This window comes from Petromyzon marinus, chromosome 4 (genome assembly GCF_048934315.1).
Source record: "Petromyzon marinus isolate PM22_M1 ecotype Great Lakes invasive population chromosome 4, UKy_Petmar_22M1.pri1.0, whole genome shotgun sequence".
In the NCBI taxonomy this organism is placed as follows: Eukaryota; Metazoa; Chordata; class Hyperoartia; order Petromyzontiformes; family Petromyzontidae; genus Petromyzon; species Petromyzon marinus.
Window position 1 is genome coordinate 14,254,835 of NC_133670.1, and position 18,954 is coordinate 14,273,788.

The 18,954-nt window shown below is 40.7% G+C and overlaps 1 protein-coding gene across 2 annotated transcripts in view; it reads right to left on the reverse strand.

Annotated features, from left to right (window-relative positions):
- CTNNAL1 (catenin alpha like 1) overlaps positions 1-18,954 on the reverse strand; it is a 111,736-nt gene that overhangs the window by 54,385 nt on the left and 38,397 nt on the right. For both annotated transcript variants that reach the window (XM_032946074.2, XM_032946075.2), the window contains exons 2-4: positions 10,236-10,425; positions 8,891-9,108; positions 8,267-8,386 (exon numbers count right to left, since the gene is read on the reverse strand). In XM_032946074.2, coding sequence (XP_032801965.1) covers positions 8,267-8,386; positions 8,891-9,108; positions 10,236-10,425 — 528 coding nt within the window. The remainder of the gene's footprint in view (positions 1-8,266; positions 8,387-8,890; positions 9,109-10,235; positions 10,426-18,954) is intronic.

Below are 18,954 nucleotides of genomic sequence, written 5' to 3' on the forward strand. Positions count from 1 at the left end.
ATATTCAGATAACTTTCTACTGGGAAAGAGCAGAAGTTTTTCATAAAAATAGCTAAAGGGTCTGTAGACTGTGTGGAAAAATTACCTACTATAATCACCCAGAAATGCGTGTCCGTCCCGCGCGTTACGTCACTCCACATGAGGCCCGCCCCCCCATTAATATTCATGAGTGAGTGGATTTTACACTAACGCAGAGAAATATGACGTTACTTTACAAAAAGTGACGGTAAAAAATAAATCTACGCAGCACAGTGCTACATCCGTGCGTGACGTCACTGCAAAAGAGGGCCCCCCCCCTTCATTAATATTCATGCCCGCGTGGAAATTTACACTCACGCACAAGGTTGTGCACTTCACATGCTGCACCCCTCCCCTCATTAATAATCATGTCTGGGCGACGTCACTCCACATGCCGCACCCCTCCCCAATAACCACGAGGGGGTGACGTCACTCCACATGCCGCACCCCTCCCCAATAACCATGAGGGGGTGACGTCACTCCACATGCCGCACCCCTCCACAATATCCATTAGCGCGTGACGTCACTCCACATGGGGCAACCCCCCCTCATTAATAATCATGAGCTGAACAATTTTTCTATTGAATATTTCAGATTTACTGCAATATACACCCGTCCTTGGACAGGCAAAATAGCTAGTAGATATAGAATAACCCACCAACCCCTTTCCTCCCTCCTGCCTCACAAGAGTAGGTTCATTTGCTTCATTCAATGTTTGTATTCACCCTACACAGCAGGCGAGCAGGTGGATACATGATTCAAAAGAGAGCTACTGTAATTCTCGGAGCACAACAGCTCGAACATGTGGCAAGTAGAGCCGCACAAAAGAGGAACGTGTGCGTGAGATTTATATTTACAAACGCTGCATACATTTGTAAGCAATGACATTTTTTTCATCGTTTATCGAAATACGAGGGAGATGTACACACAGTGGACATTACAAAAGATAGCCAACGCTTTGACCTCGAATATATTGTTTTTTAATGTTTTTTCCTATTCCCTTCTTCAGTGCTCTGCCCACGGCCATGTTCATGACTCATGCTCCCTCCATCCTTTCCCTCTCTTTCTATTGAAACCTCCAAAGCAAAAGTCAGGCACACGCCGAGGTTGCTAAGCAATAAAAAAACAATTGTTGGACATAACTTGAAAACGCAACGGAAAATGCGTATCTAAGGTAATTAATAAAGATGGCAAACGATAGAAGGATGCAGTGCTTTTTAAAAACTGAATTTGATCATGAAACCCCACATTACGTGGCTGAAGAATTAATGTTTGTTTTGGATATTACCCCCGATGGCATAAACAGGGGCAAATGGGACACTGAGAAAGGTGATTGAACAAATGCAAAAAATTGCACGAAGAAATGCATGCTTAAAATTACACCCAAATCACAGCCTGGGAACGATTGTTGAAGGACGTTTGATACATTTAAATTATTATAAAATTGGCTGTTGAGAAAAGTAAATGGGCTTGGGAAGGACACGTCCTGGCTAAAAGGAATGATGACTGACGTACATGACTAGCGTCGAATGGGAGCCAAAGGAGGGAGCCAACTCGAGAGGACCACCACTCTACCACTCTGCAGGTGGTTCCATGAGGCAGGCATGAGATGGATTATGGCATCACGGGACTGTGAGTGATGGTGACGGGCAGCAGTGGATTGACGATGGCGGATCACAACGATGAGCTGCATGTCATAGTTTGTAAGTAAAAATTATTCACAGATGTTTTCATTCAGTTAAAGAAAAGTATGTTGCTTTGGAGTTCCAGGCCTCGGTCCTGCAATGCTGAGGGGATGGCGGTGTCAGACGTGTGTAAACATTAAAAAGATACTTTGACAGGTGCTACTACAGAATGTAAAGTGGCTGCAAGGGATAAATGTACGATTCTAAACATATGAACCTTATGGCAGTACCCCGGGGTACCATAGTACCCCGGCTCTCGCATAATGTCTCCGTGATGCAGTCATTTTTAGTCTGTTGATAGTCGGCGATGCGGCAATCGACTCATCTCGACGAGCTGTACACGATGCACCGCTACGGTGCGTACGAGCGTTCAGGGTTTCAGCGCAATCGTCCTCGCTGGGTTTCGACATCGCGGAGTAGCACTGATTTAGGATTGATTAGTACTCAAGTCGCGGAGTTGAGTACACCCCTGGAAAAAATAGTGTCCCAGAAATAAAATATTTAATTGCCTCGGCTATTTTGTATTATTTGGTAGCCCGGGGTTCCGCCATAAAGATCATATATTAAAAAAACTGAATGCAAGATACAGAGGATTTAAAACCTCAAAGCATTCAATTATATTGAAAGATGTCATAGAACCAAGTGCAAAAGGCGGGATCCAAATGTATGAAGGCCTGCATGGTTTGGTATTAAGATGGATAAATTACAGGCAAATCAATGGCAATCAAATAAACATTTTGAGAAAATATCCTGTGCTTTAGGTAGTCCGTTGTAAGGTGTTTCTAGCATATCATATTATTAAATGAGACCAAATTAGCATTGCTTTCCACTAAGAAAACCTTTTTTTTCAAACCATAATGCTTTACTTGTTACACTTATATGGCCAATAACAGAAGACTATTATGTCTAGACATAAGTCCAGCAGAGGTCATCGACTCATCGTTGACCAAAATCATATTTGGCTTGAGCCACAAAGCCAAAGTGTTCTTGTTGTTTGCCAAAACGTGGCCATAATTATACCTATTTTGTGAATGATGTGCTCTGTAAGATTTGTAAGAGAAAGTTTCTAAAATGTTACATTTGCATAAGTATATACACCGTTATATGTGAATATATTGAAAGATCACACAAAGTCCATCTGAGGCACTTATATGTGTGCATGAATTCTACTTGCATTAATATGCTTATTCTTGGTTCTTTCGGTAAAGTCACGTAGAAGGGAAACAATAAAATAATAAAAATATAAAACGGAATTTAATTGTTTTATATTTTTATTATTTAATTGTTTCCCTTCTACGTGACTTTACCGAAAGAACCAATAATGAATCCCTGCAGTCACGAAATCTTTAAATCAAAATTTAATATGCTTAGTTAATTATTTACCAAAATTATTACCAATAACCCCCATTACTTAATCCAAACTGCAATAAATTACAGTTATTTTGGTAGGCTTTTTGTCTGTCTGCTGTAAAAAAAAAGGTAGAATTTATTTTCGATAAATATTAATTTAAATTGCTTTCCAAAACACAATCATACGTAATCTCGCCTAGAATTACTGCCTCCATCTCAATGCAAACTGACACGACTCTTCAATGCATATCCAGGAGAATGACATTGACTTACACAGCATGAGGTACGCCTTTCAATAGCTGAGTTATTAAATTTGAACCATCCAACAGTCTGGAGTATTTGGGCACCACATGGCTTGATAATAAGTTAACATCGCTTGCTGCAGATTGGACTGCATGGACACCACCTTTTGAGAAGAGATCCTCATTATATAGTCTTAGCTCTTTCGGTAAAGTCACGTTGAAGGGAAACAATGAAATAATAAAAAAATATATAAAACAATAAAAATTCTCACGACGTTTCGACCATAACACAAACGGTCGTCATCAGGTGTGTCGGTTTGCATTATTTTAATTATTTTTAAACGGTGTACTTATTTATTTATAAAAAAACGTCAGCGCCACGCGCAGCGATTTGCCAGTTTATTTGGAAGGACTAGTCCATCTATGTTCTGAAAAGAGGAGGGGGGAGACGAAAAATTAATGTATGCTGTCTGAAAGCCACTGTAAGCGTGAACAATCAATTAAAACCTGAAATGGTTAATCAAATCTATCCAATGATTGCTAAGCCAGAATCCATCTTCTCGGTTGAAATTGTCTCTGTGCTTGTATATGTGGATAGCCTCATGAACGAATCTCTCATGGTAGCCAGATGGCTTACAAAGAACCTCTGTCTTGGAAAAGCCAATGTCATGTGAGCCTACTGAATTATAACAATGATCTGCCACGGCCGAGGTGTTGGTCCTACCGTGTTTAAGGTCTGCTTTGTGTTCACGAATGCAGTCCGAGACATGGCGTTTGGTTTCTCCAATGTAACTACTACCACAGAGGCAACTTAGTTTGTAGACACCAGGGTACTGTATGTCCGGAATCACATCTTTTACAGATGGAACCAGATCACGGATTTTATGTAATGTGTTGAAACGGACCTGGATCTTGTGTTTATTCAAGATTTTGGAGATCTTTTTTGTGATCCCCGCAATGTAGGGTAAAGTGATGGTTTTGAAAGGCTCCTCAAGAGGGTCCTTCTTCATGGTTTGAGTGATAGCTTTGCGGATTGTATAGTCGGAGTAACCATTAGCCTTAAGAGCTTGGTGTACGTGTTTGAGTTCACTGCCTATGTGTTCCTGGTCGGATATGCATTGGGCTCTATGGTACAGAGTCTTGATGAGATAATTCTTCTGTGATGGATGGTGGTGGGAATCCGGTTTCAGATAAGCATCCGTATGGGTAGCTTTCCTGTAGACAGAGTGGCTCATTGAACCATCAGGTCTCTTTTTTATTAGGACATCCAAAAAGGTAGCTTGCCATCTTTTTCGACTTCCATGGTAAATCTGATGGCTGGGTGTATGGAATTGATGTGGTCGAAGAATTGGTCTAGAGCAGGCCGGCCATGTGGCCAGATGACAAAAGTGTCATCCACGTACCTCTGGGCCCAACAATATGGAAGAGGTACGTGGATGACACTTTTGTCATCTGGACACATGGCCGGCCTGCTCTAGACCAAGTCTTCGACCACATCAATTCCATACACCCAGCCATCAGATTTACCATGGAAGTCGAAAAAGATGGCAAGCTACCTTTTTTGGATGTCCTAATAAAAAAGAGACCTGATGGTTCAATGAGCCACTCTGTCTACAGGAAAGCTACCCATACGGATGCTTATCTGAAACCGGATTCCCACCACCATCCATCACAGAAGAATTCTCTCATCAAGACTCTGTACCATAGAGCCCAATGCATATCCGACCAGGAACACATAGGTAGTGAACTCAAGCACGTACACCAAGCTCTTAAGGCTAATGGTTACTCCGACTATACAATCCGCAAAGCTATCACTCAAACCATGAAGAAGGACCCTCTTGAGGAGCCTTTCAAAACCATCACTTTACCCTACATTGCGGGGATCACAAAAAAGATCTCCAAAATCTTGAATAAACACAAGATCCAGGTCCGTTTCAACACATTACATAAAATCCATGATCTGGTTCCATCTGTAAAAGATGTGATTCCGGACATACAGTACCCTGGTGTCTACAAACTAAGTTGCCTCTGTGGTAGTAGTTACATTGGAGAAACCAAACGCCATGTCTCGGACTGCATTCGTGAACACAAAGCAGACCTTAAACACGGTAGGACCAACACCTCGGCCATGGCAGATCATTGTTATAATTCAGTAGGCTCACATGACATTGACTTTTCCAAGACAGAGGTTCTTTGTAAGCCATCTGGCTACCATGAGAGATTCGTTCATGAGGCTATCCACATATACAAGCACAGAGACAATTTCAACCGAGAAGATGGATTCTGGCTTAGCAATCATTGGATAGATTTGATTAACCATTTCAGGTTTTAATTGATTGTTCACGCTTACAGTGGCTTTCAGACAGCATACATTAATTTTTCGTCTCCCCCCTCCTCTTTTCAGAACATAGATGGACTAGTCCTTCAAAATAAACTGCCAAATCGCTGCGCGTGGCGCTGACGTTTTTTTATAAGTAAATAAATACACCGTTTAAAAATAAATAATTTAATGCAAACTGACACACCTGATGACGACCGTTTGTGTTATGGTCGAAACGTCGTGAGAAATGTTATTGTTTTATATATATTTTATTATTTTATTGTTTCCCTTCAACGTGACTTTACCGAAAGAGCTAAGAATATGAATTACTGCAGTCACGAAAGCTTTAAATCAAAATTTAGATCCTCATTAATGAGCAATTGCAACTACTGCTCCATGAAACCTTCCACACGTGTGCGACACAACCGTATACCCATAACATAAAGCTAAAGCCATATAAATGCCACAACTGCCTTTCATTAGCTAATCCGGGCTATTTATTGTTCCGATAAAACATTTTTAACATTTAGCGAGCCTTGAATAAGACCCACGACAGAATGGTTAGTATTTTTAAGTGGTCCATAAGCAAATTGAAGATGTTAAAATAACAAGGACCATAAATGTAAAACAGACCGTATGCATGGCACAGGGCTATTAGAAACGGATGTATGCTCATAAAAGGGTTTCCAGATGGAACCGCAGAAGTGGCTGTAAGCTTTTTTGGCAGGGCACCAGCTACCAACGACTGCACGACTAATTTCAAGTGTGCGCCAACAGTGTTTCAAAATCATATTTTACGGACGTAATTTAGTTTGCTACATTAAACATTATAGATCAGAATCCGCTTTAGCCTACAAATTATTTTATAATGAGAATATTAAAAGAGTAATTGTTTTTAATATACATTTCAGATTTTTTTTAATGCAAGACTTTGGAAGATTTACAAGACAAATATTAAACATTTGCGAACAATATAAATTAATAGACAGTAGACCGTGACTTTGCTTTTACAAATGCTGGTGCTCATTAAAAGTTACTTAGAAATATTTCACAAGTTCAAAATAATACCCCCAGCAAAAGTCGGATAAGTACGCACTCTCAACACAGACACACGATAAACATAGTTACAAACATGTGATGTTTTATACAGCTTTGGAAAAAAAACCTTGGGTCATGGGAGTATCCCTGAGAAAGGAAACAAAACAACAAAACCCAGGAGGAAATTTATTTGAAATGTTTTGACCCGAAGCAACCTGTATCCTGCAATAAGCCTGCAGTACAATCGCAAGAGAATTAGACCCCACCTCCGCCCGGAAGAAACACTGGCAAGTAGTCGATGTTTTCACAGAAGCAGCTTCCATTGGACCAACATTATTTCTCATTCTTCAGTGCTGCAAGGGATTACTGGAGAAAAATGCCTTGCTGCAGCACATTTGTTGTCCGTAAACGTAAATTGAACTCCAATTTATTCCTGATCTTAAGTACTGGTGCAGTAACTGTAAATACTGTAATGGTATGATGATAATGATGGATTCTTCATTACTCTTCCATGTGTCGTCATTTGCCAGGTCCATCATGCGAGAATCACTAACTTTATAATGTGCACCAATTCATTTTCTCCCGATGTAGACACCATAATGTAATTCTTATTTTGAAAAATTACCTTTTAGTCAAGAGGTTTTAAAGAAATCTAAATTTCCACAGGCTTCTCTTTATCAAGGATTATCTTTCAGGGATAAATAATCAGCCCTAAAAAAGGTTTGAGTGATGAGATCTCACCAAGCTTAGCTGACTCTTCCACTGTGCTCCTCACATTTATTTTGTGCACACTTCACATTTTCCGATGCTGAGGATGAGGCATCAAGAGGGAATTGATGACCAACTGCCCAGACAAAATTAGATTTTTTTTTACTGGGTATAGAAGCCATAACATTGTTTTCATCACTCTTTTAATAAATGTACCATCTGTTTGAAAAAACCCTCTGAATTGCTGAAGATGCACAAATAGACTAATCAGACTAACTGTATTTAAAAGGGCATTATACTCATATTCTTCAATGGACTTAACGATTAGTGTGGTGTTGCCGGATGAGAACTACTCCTCCGCTAATTTTTAATGCACGGAAGTTTTATTCGCTTCGTAAATGATGTTTACGTACACCTTCATGTGACCAGTTGCACAATGACAGTATATTAGACACGTGTGCAAAGAGCTATAGAAAAAACAAGGTCGTGTTCGAATGAATAATAGTCATCAACAAACATTTCCAAAATGCCACCGTTTGTATTGAAAATATCTTTATTGCACTTGGTTGTTTTTTCTTAACCACATAAAATAAAGTCTCCTTTTCTCCAGGTATCTTTCAAGTTGATTAAGAAGGTAAGTGTATGTTTACAGTGATTGCTATTATGATCTATATCACTATGCTTGTGACTCATTGTACTGCTTATAAAATAAATATTTCAACTCAATTGTTAACTAACCATGGTAGTAACAATTGATTGATGAAATTCAAACTGGGAAACACATTTTCGTTTTTTGCCCACACAAGAATAATTTAATAGGTAATGTACGAATTTTTTATCCGTCATAAAAAGGGAATTTGAACATTTATTTCTGAAAAAGTATAATATCCCTGCACAGTACTCACGTTCTGGCGATCACCCGTGAGGTGAGCAAACTCCACCATCTCGTTGCCAAACTGGCTGAACACCTGAACAAATTCCTGAAAGCTGCCCACATTTTCCAAGCGCTCCAGGCTTGCCAGGACCTGTGAGAGGCATAACACAGATACAGAGCAGAAAAATCAGTGCACCTTCTAATTATGATCTATGAACACAGCCAAAGCCACATGTAGGGCATGGAAAATAGCACGAGCCAAATTCCCATTAACAGGGCATGGGCTTACGTCATTAAATGACCCTAGACAACACATTGTCTGAAATAATTCACAAGTGCAGTTACTTTTATCTGAGGATCATCAAACGATCCACTGTGATTTAATGGTGGGGAAAATGCTTGTCAGTAAGGTCCTAATGGCTCACACTCTATCATGCTCTTGATAGTGTCATGCAATTCCAACATTGTGCTTACTTGACTTCCAAAAATATCAATAAAGTGGCAGTACATTAGAGGTGGCTGTATACATAATAAAAGATAACTGACATTGCGTTTGACTTCTTAAATTCAGCGTGAGAGTAAACAGCGTAGAGACAAAGAAAAGCAGCTCAGGAATGATCACTGTGAGTGCGTCGCTGTGCGCTCTATGGCGCACCTTGCTCCTGGAGGTGACGATTTGTTTGATGACAACGCGATCGGCAAGGACGAGGACTCTGGTGACCGACGAGAGCAGAAGGCGAGCGGAGCGCGCCAGGACGCCACGCTCGGACAGAAGCGGGGCAGACAATGGCGTTGCAGAGCCAGGCGGCCGGGGGGATTCCAAGTCAGGGCCGTCCGTAGCGCAGGCCTCTGTCAGTCGGTTTATAGCTTCCCCTGCACATCATGGTACCAATACGTGCAACTCAATACGGCTTTAGCCTTGAGAGACATGTAATGGCATGGTGTGTTGTGTGATGCAGCAGTGTGGTGTGATGTCGTGCTGTGGAGTAATATGGTGGGATGGAATGTCATAGCTGGGTGATGTTCAATTGGCATCAGTCTAGTTTTAACGGGGATAAGTTATGCATCAGCCCATGTGTCTGGGTTACAGGACAGAACAATCTGGAAAATGCAGTACCTGCTATTGGCGCCTATCAAACAATGGAATTGACCATCCAGGGATCAATGATTGACCTGACCCATTCAACACTTTGCACATATACTACTACTGGGTTCTCATAAAAAAGTAGACATTTTGAATATAAATGCATGCAAATAAGTTGAGTGAGTTACCATTTTTTATGTATATTATTCTCCAACTGCACTGCTGGTGTCGCGTGCTGTCATTTACACTTTGTTTTTTGCAGCAGTGTCCTGATTTTCTCTGTTTAGTTGAAATCTGTCACATGCAGCCTCTTTAAACTTAAAACTCATTCACTGCACCTTAAATACTTTTTTTTAACGTAAACACTTTTATCCCATTCATTAGTAGGGATATGTATTTTGCATATATCGATTTTCCAAGCATTTTTTTAATTGAATAACCAACGCGTAATGAAACAAAAGAGTGTATTGGAAACTCCACAATGGTGATAGTAGTTAGTCTGCATCCTCAGCTCGCATGAGGATACGCGATGGATTATTGCATCGCAAGACCATAAGAGAAGGTGACGGCTTGGGGGAGGCCTTCATGAAGCAGTGAATAAATCATGGCTGATGATATAAATGATGATCAAGCACATTAGTGTATGTTACACAATATACAATACTGTATATTGATGTTTAAATTTGATAAAAGTGGGAACGTGTACTGCGTTGTCGTATATTATAACGGTAAGATCTACGTATTAAACCGTGCAGATTTAGTCGTAATATACTGCACTGGGACACATATTTTGGGATAACGATGATTAGACTGATGAGACAGATGGGTCCGGCTGTGTTAAACGTCCCGTGTCCCCGGGGCAGCGATGCAGGGTGGGGTGGGGGGAACGGGTGGGGTAGCATGGAGCTGCGTGCACCTGCGGCTCGGGCCTCCCGGCACGCCAGGCTCATTTCCGGCCGCAGCTCGGGGTTCTCCTCGGCGATGGCCTCGCCAATCGCCACGAACCGCTCCACGGCCACGGAGAGTGACTGGCCCACGCGCCGCACCGCCCGCACGGACCGCTCCGACTTGTGCCACTTCTCCTTGTGGCTCACGAGCGTCGTGATCTGCATGGTAGCGGCGGCGGCGGGGAACGGCACAGACACAAATGACCCGTCACAGATTGCAGCCAACATGTCAACGATGGCGCAATTAAAGATTGTAATCGACGGGTGTGAGTTAATACATTTCTCGAATTGAGCAAGGTTGTGAGAAATTATTAACGTGCATACTCTGTTCAGGACGATCCGTTCATAGATTTCCCACTGTATAATGATGTAATGACCCTCTTACTTTCCTCTCGACAGGTGATTGAATGATGGGAAAGTGATGGCTCCACATCTCACAGAGGTGAGCGATAAAAGATTTATTAAGTGTATTCAGGTTGGCACCAAACGTGTGGAGGCTTTCAAATAAAATTACGTTTTTTTTATAATTCCTACAAATTATTTTAGTGGAGTACCTATAAATAGATGAGCCTGTATATTTTTACATATATATCACAGTTGCTGACCACAGGTACAAAGAGCAAAAACTACAAGTGACCAGAAACAAACAGCACTATTAAAGTTGTAATAGATAAGCATGAATATGTTATCCTGGGTTGAACAAGGTTATAAGAAATTGAGAAAAAGAGACGATGGGAGGGAATTTCAAAGTCAAGCAGTGAGAGGGGAGAAGCGCAGTGTTTTGACCCGCATTGTGTGGTGGCTGAACACGGTGTGGATGAGACGGAACATTCTGGTAGATTGAGTCCTCAACATGGGAGTAGAATCCCAATAATTTAAGTTCAAGGGAACAGTAACCATGGTAGTAGCAATTTTTAAATGATAAGGAGGTGAATGAACGCCTGTGGGCAAACGACTGCGGTGAATCGGTGAGTGCTGGATCATCAATCAACCTGACCGCTTTATGTTGAATTATCCACCCCAGATACAGTCCGGCATTCTACAGATTACCGTTCCTCACGTTATTGATCAAAAGGAAATATCTTCACGATTAATTATAGCGTTGGTGAAAATGTAGCTTGAAACACCAGCAAGCAACATAGCCAGGATTCTTTATTTTATATAGAGTGGGTGCCTCAATGTGGTCTTCCCAGGTTTCATGCGTATATCAAAATCACCCACAATGGGCCCGATCCTAGAAGCTAAGCCGTTTGAGCCTGGATAACTCTCGGATGGTCGACCACCATTCATAAATAAATGACACTCAACACATTCGTCAAGAACATTGAGATTTTTTTTCGCGTCTGCTTTTGCACCACTGCCAATGCAACAGCATCAGCAAATAATTCGTACAGCGGGGTGTTTGTCAGCTGCTATATTGTCAACAGTGGGCAGTGCAGAAATATCCATTGTACTGTACTGTGCTCCTGGCCTTTACCAACTCAACGTGGTGAAGTATGGTCAAATAACCCCCTCGCAAACCCGCACGATTAGCACGGTTGTCTCCGTACGGTGCGAAATAAGTTCAACATACATCCACTTAGTAGTATCATTACCGCTCAAAGTGCAAATGGCGTGATGCCATTCGCTATGAAGTTATGTAATGTGAATCCCCAGAGCGTACGCACTTTTCTCTTTAGCTTTTAATATTCAAAGTTTGCGTCTTCGCACATGGATTGTACAAGTTTGCTGATTTGAAAACATTTTCTGTTCAACTGGCTTCATGCTATTCCAGTTGATCAAAATCACGTACATCCAAATACAACTAAAATTACGTGGCACAATCTGTAAAAAAAAAATGAACAAACAACCGACTGTAGTATTCTCTAGAGTTCACAGGGAAATTAACAACTTTAAAATAAAAATACTGTTGCCCAAACGAAACATTCTGACCAACGGCGTGTGTCGTCAATTTTAGCAAAACAACTATTCCAGCATCATTCCCCGTCAATGATGTATTGGCAATTCCAAAAGCAATTTCCATGTACACCTATCAGTTTGAATAATGTCGTGTTTTTAATTTGCTTATCACCAGTGCCAAAGCAGTTTAAAAGTGTTCTATGCGTCAGAAGCTATGATTAATGAGCCACAAAAAGCACACCATCAGGGATAAAATATCCAACAGTCTTTTAAAGTAAAGGCATTATTTCATTTTTTTACTCACAATACAGTTTTTTTTTTCAAAAACAATCCTCTAAGGGTTATTGTTTTGAGAGCTCAGATGATTGGCGAAGAAATAAGGCATACTTTGAACCTCAAGGCATTCTAATAAACATAAAGGCTTTCATGAAGCATTCTACCATAGTCTTATTCGACATCAACTAAGAGGAACAACTGTCACCGCTCGCCGTAACACCATCACGCTTGTCAGACTAAAACATACAAACTCCAAGAGCCACAGTCCTAAACAGCTGCCCCCGGTAATATATGCGAGTCCAACTTCACATTTGCATGAGATGCGTTATTAAATCCACAAGCAGACATCAGATATTCCGGTGTACTTTTTGTTGTAACCCTCCACCACCCGACACGGCCAATCAGTAAAAAAGTATCACGTTGACAAAATACAAAAAACATTTACAATTGTTGTGGATTCACTCTTCAACACACCGGTGGGCTAAAGTAGTGAACTAATTGTATTTTGTCAACGTGATACTTTTTTACTGATTGGCCGTGTCGGGTGGTGGAGGGTTACAACACATTTATAAATAACGCCAACCCAAAAACGTTTATTATGATTAATATTGGTCGCGAAAGCCTACGTGTTATAATTCCACTTACCACTCAAGTTGCCTATTTAAGTACTATATAACAATCTTGACTTGAAGCTTTCGTGACTGCAGGAATCCATACTCTTTGGGTCTTTCGGTAAAACCACGTAGGTATAAAATAAAATAAATCATGACGCTTGTGTTGTGCCCGTAACGTCGTGATTTATTTTATACCTACGTGACTTTACCGAAAGAACCAAAGAGTACAATATATAACAATCCCTGGTAAAAAAAAATAATGCTATGAAGGAATCCAGTTGGATACACCCACAAACATTTATGTTCTTTTAATGCCTGACCCACAAAACAAAATTGAAGTACAAAAATATACTTAACCTTAAATCTAAATTACCTTGCAATTAAACATTTTCTCCAAAATACATTGAACGTGGAATTGTAACAATTTTGAAATGGATGCATGCACAGTTGGCATGCGGTATAAAAGTGCAGGATTCATTTTCAATGTACAGCTCAGAACAAAAAAACTGCGTTGCGTCTGTCCTCTGAGATCAAAGTAAAACTGGCAAAATATTCCGCTGTGACTTATATAGGCGGTTGATGTAAGCCTACACTTGCAAATCTGCAGTAAAAGGAACACATAAATGAACAATCATATTTATCCTCACCATCCTTGTAGGCAGTACTCTATGTAATGCAGCCTGGGCAAAAAAAATAAGAGCAAGGCATTGTGGTCCTCATACAATAAATATGCTGAAGTTATTTTAAATTACACACATCTCGAGTTTATATATTTTGTCAAAACATATCACATGATATATATCATACGCACAAACGTATATTACAGTTTTTACTAGGATAGGGATGGAGTGATGGATTAATGTATCGAGTCATGTGTGTAGGAATTGATTTGTTCAAATGTGTATATGTTGTATGTAATTGGGTTCGCGTGCCCTTTGCAGCCACGAGTGTCACCACTGTTCACTGCAATGTTAAAAAAAGATAAACGATTCTTAAATTGAATCGCAACCTTTAATCACAGTGACTCATTGACTCGCTGCGGGGAGTGAATCATTCCACACATGATTATCATCAATGACAAGCCCATTAAACTATATATATTACAAAAAAAACTAAGAAACTGAGCGTAATCTTTGAGGTATTGCGCTTATTAAAAGTTTTACTAATTCATGAATTAATTGTGCCTCAAGAGGCTCAAGTTAAAATGTTGGACAAGAGATGACAATCGAAGCGACTTAAACGTATTGCACGAATACGACTTCGTGTAGCCACGTGCTACTTGCAGCCCTGATCTTAGGTGCGAGTCGGTGGAAAATTTCCCGAATATTTCCGTCGTCTTTGTGACAATCCCCTTGCCACAGCCCCTTTATAGCAACCAATGCACAGGGGCGATCAGGAGAGTCGCTTCGCTTGCATTTATTTAAACCTTCGCTACTCTTCCCGACTTGCCATGGCAGATTCCCTAACTGGCACTTTTTGCTCCAGCTCAGTTTCTCATTTAGCTCCTGAGTGTAACCTCCGTCCCAATGGTACAGGCGTTTCAGCTTATGTTGCTGTGCCCTGGTGTGGGACTGGGAGAACAAAGCAGTGTTGTTCCTTTGGGCACGAGCAGGCTGCATGACCTTTAAAATGCAACAACGTGTTTGGTTGTGTTGTGGTTGTCTGGTCAGGTCAAACGCAGCAGTTTAACGTTTGCGCCCATAGGCGCAAGTGACTCATCTGCCATAACGAGTCTCGGCTCTGAGCCACACTTGAGAAGATGCAAAAAGATAATGGTCAGCTCTTAACACACTTCCCAGCTGTCCCATAATGAAGGTCTGCTACACCTAATGAGGCCTAGATACATCAGTGGCGGGCCGTGTATTTTACACCTAGGACTTCAGTGCTGTCCTCCCGCAATTAAACCGCCTTCGAATAACCTCACCATGACACTAGGGCTATAGGCTATTGTCAGTCGACGTAAGCACCCCATATTCAGTGACAGTAACCTTTATTGGGTAGAATAAAGTGATTTAACACGAGGCTTAACACCTATGAGAGTTACAATACACTAATTGCAGAGACATTAATACATGGTGACTGAAACCATCAAGGATGTACCACTATTACGCAGTGTGACAGGATGCTGCATCACAAATAGACATCACGTAGCCCAAATCAATGTCATTACCAAAGAAATAAGAACTAACTCACAACAACATTTACTCATACGACCACCAAGCAAGCAAAAATGCCGTAAAACACAAATAACACAATCAGGATTCAACAGGCTTCCCCACAGAAAATAAAAATCTAAAGCACTACATCAAAAAATTTAAACGTCACGAATTTTTTTTAAATAAATCTTAGATGATGCTACATTACATGCTAGCTAGTTTTACTTCAGTTAGCTAACTGGCCCTCTGATAACGCCACACGAAAAATGCTGACGTAGGTGGCTAGGCCAGCTAGAAGGCCCTGGCGTGTCAAAGAATACGCCTAACATGGCAAACTCGAAATCTGATTGGTTAAAGAATATGACAATCAACAACATCGTCCCCATATGCGTCAACAGCAGAGGGGATTCACTCGACATTCTGAAGGCCTCAGGGTACATTTTTCACCCGGAGAGACGGAGACAGTACAGGTGGAAAATCTGATTGGAAAAAAGCTCTAATTTATTAGCTGCACTGGAAGCAGAGCAAACTCAGGGAGAGAGTGGCAGTGAAATGACGTTAATAGACTGATGGGAACGAACCTTGTACATACATATAGCATGAATGAAAACATACATTAAATTATAAAGATACAATTTTCTGATTCTGACAATCTCTAGGCCAGCAGAGAAAGCCTTGCTGGCCCTGGCGGCCCACCTCTGCGAGATACCTTATGAAGCAATATAATATAAACAAATAATAATTTTGAAATAATACGCTACATAAGGTATGGGGATGGATCAGTGATGCAGTAGTTAGTGCACTGCGCTATGAACCCAAGCCACCTGAGTTTGATTCCTGGGCAGAGTTGAAGTCACTGGTAAATGATATCTGAACCAGTACTGCACCACTCTTTCACCAATCCACACTGACCAGCCTAGTTAAGTATGGTCAAACAACATCCATTATCGAAATGGTGTACAGATACCTTCATCCAGTAGTGGATTAACAAGGGCTGTAAATTATTATAAGGTGCTGTACGTCATTGTAAGAAGAAAATAACACATTTAATATCACAGGCCTCCATCAGGGTATGGTACTGAACTTAGGTTTTGTTCAAACAGCGCTCTAGTGTGTAGTCATTTTAAATTGGCTTCATGTTTGATAACCATTACAAAAAAAAACCTACATGCAAAAAAAACTTTAATCTATCTTTAATGTCAAAACCGGCATTTGTTTCAAAAATAGAGTACTCAGGCATTTGTGCTAAAGGGTTTGTTAAGTGTTGAAAATCCAATTTCCTTGAGCATATAAATCTGAGGCTGTACACAGCGGAGGCAACATTCAATTTATTTACAGCAGCAAACAGACCACAAATCTACATGTTGTGGTAAGAGCATGCAGCCGGGGTTAGTTTTGGCTGCAAAGCTGCCTCGCAGTAAAACGCAAGATGGTTAGGTTATCGAGCATAGCTGATCATGTCTTCTGGTCTGTAAAATTGACCTGGTGTATTGGATATAGCGGCCATTCCATTCATCCCACGTCTGCGTTATTGCTGTACTCATAATGGTAGCGTACATTCGTTTCACAACTGACATTCTAAATAACTTACAGGATTGAAAATATGAATGCTAAATAATAATTATAAAAATGTACATTATTGCAGAACATACACAGGTTAATGGATTATCCATGGTTGATGATTTATGATGGGTTTATAGCCATTTGTCAATCCGTTGACATATGCAGACCTCCCAATGCTGTATCGGTCATGGGGGCTGCTTATTGACCATATTTCACCATGCTGGTCAATGCAGGTGGAAGGAGGAACCCAGGACAGGTTCAGATTCAATGTGCCAATGGTGCTAGGTTATGGCTGGGAATCGAACACAGGTTGCTGGGTTCATTGTGATGTGTGCTACCCACTGCACAACCACTGCCCATTCTCACACATATAATCATGTGCGTGTATATATAGTATACAGTATTGTAGGTTTTTAATGTACCAAATTGCTACTGTAAAATTGATTGTGTAATATAAACATACACGCCTCATATGAGTAACTATTTAAAACCAAGCACAGGAAGCAAATTATTTGAAAGAAGTCATCTCTGCTACATGTGAACTAGAGTTGGGGTTAACAATCTTGAAGGTTCCACAGTTCCAACAATCCTGGCGCAGTCCTCTGAGCTTGTTTGTGACTATGAAGCAACGTTGAACACACACGGATCAGCTCACGCTGGTTTACTGTGGATGATCTTCACGTTGAAACTGGTCCAGAGTGTGCATGTGCAAGCAATAATAAACAAAAAACACACATTCATCAATAACACTGCCTAATATGTGACGTTCCAGACAACGGTCTTTCACAGGACATACAAGCCAGAGGTAGATTACGGCTATCATTATTGATAAGTCTACACTCTTGATTACCCTGGGTAATGGGGAGGAGGGATGGCCCAAATAAAACAATTACTGTTGGCTAAAAGTTGTACTTATTGAATACCGATATAGAAGTGTTGTCTCTTTTAATTATTTACAAATATATAGTGATGGGTTTTCCAGGGAGGCACTGTCTCTGACCGCGACGAGTGAGGAGCAGCTACTCCTGTAATTAAAACCTGTGCGTAGAACAAAAGCATTCAAAAGCATGGTTAATTTGCAACCTGGAGGATCTGTCCACAGTTAATCAAGACTTAACTGTACGTAGAGATTCGAAACATTGTCATGGCTGGCCATGTACACTTTGTACTCTATCTACGCTTCACCGGACCGGTCTTTATTTATCTCTGGGGCTTCTTTGGACCGTGCATGGTTTTAAAAGCCTCTGCGGCCTATTAATCACAAGATTACTGGAGACGTACATTTAATGCAAGCAGAAAGAACAATACCCGACAGGGTGAGGTATTTTTTCAGCGGTGGAATTTGTATTAACCCGTGCAGATTACAATATATTTTCCATGTGACTGTAAGACCACCGCAGACAAATTGCTGATATTCCTCATTTAAATTCAAAGTACAACGTAAACAGGTGCCACATCGTAACCCAGGGAGAATGCTAATTTTCGCTGGCAATAGGTCAGGTTACACATTAACTTAGGTAAACATTGCCACTAAAATAATTCCAACGAGTAAGTGGTATACCGGCATGTCACAGACTACTCGACCGAATTTCCCATGGCTTTATTTGGGTTACCAACACGATTTTAGGCTTTGCATTTGTACATTACAGAACCCTTTACAAGTAGAGAACAATTTGCAATTACTGTACTGAAATAGCGTGCTGTATTTTATTGCCATACATAAAAACGCCCATATATTTAACCAGTGAAAATGTTAACGCTATACATGAATTTGTGTTGTGGTCCATAGCGGGAGGACAAAATATATTCATTATTTCAAAATAATTATAGTATTGCTATAATCGTGATCAGGCCATGCTCAATGCACTGTTGGATGAAGGACTCCACAAGCCACCAGCCACCTCGAACGATGCTGAAATGTAATAATTGGAGCACCTGCACGTGATTTAATTTTAACGCTCCATCCTCCTCGATGAACGTCCTCTCAAGATGCCGATGTCACACACCTGCGTATGTTCTCGAATCGACGTGCAAATTGTTATGCACCACACCAATCACAGTGCAGTCTTTCATTAATAACTGTTATTTAAACGGCAGTGCATGCTCGTCGACACAGAAAGTCAATGACCAAGTTAAAGGTCCTTTTGTTCTTTATTCGTTGACAAGGGCAGGAAATGCCG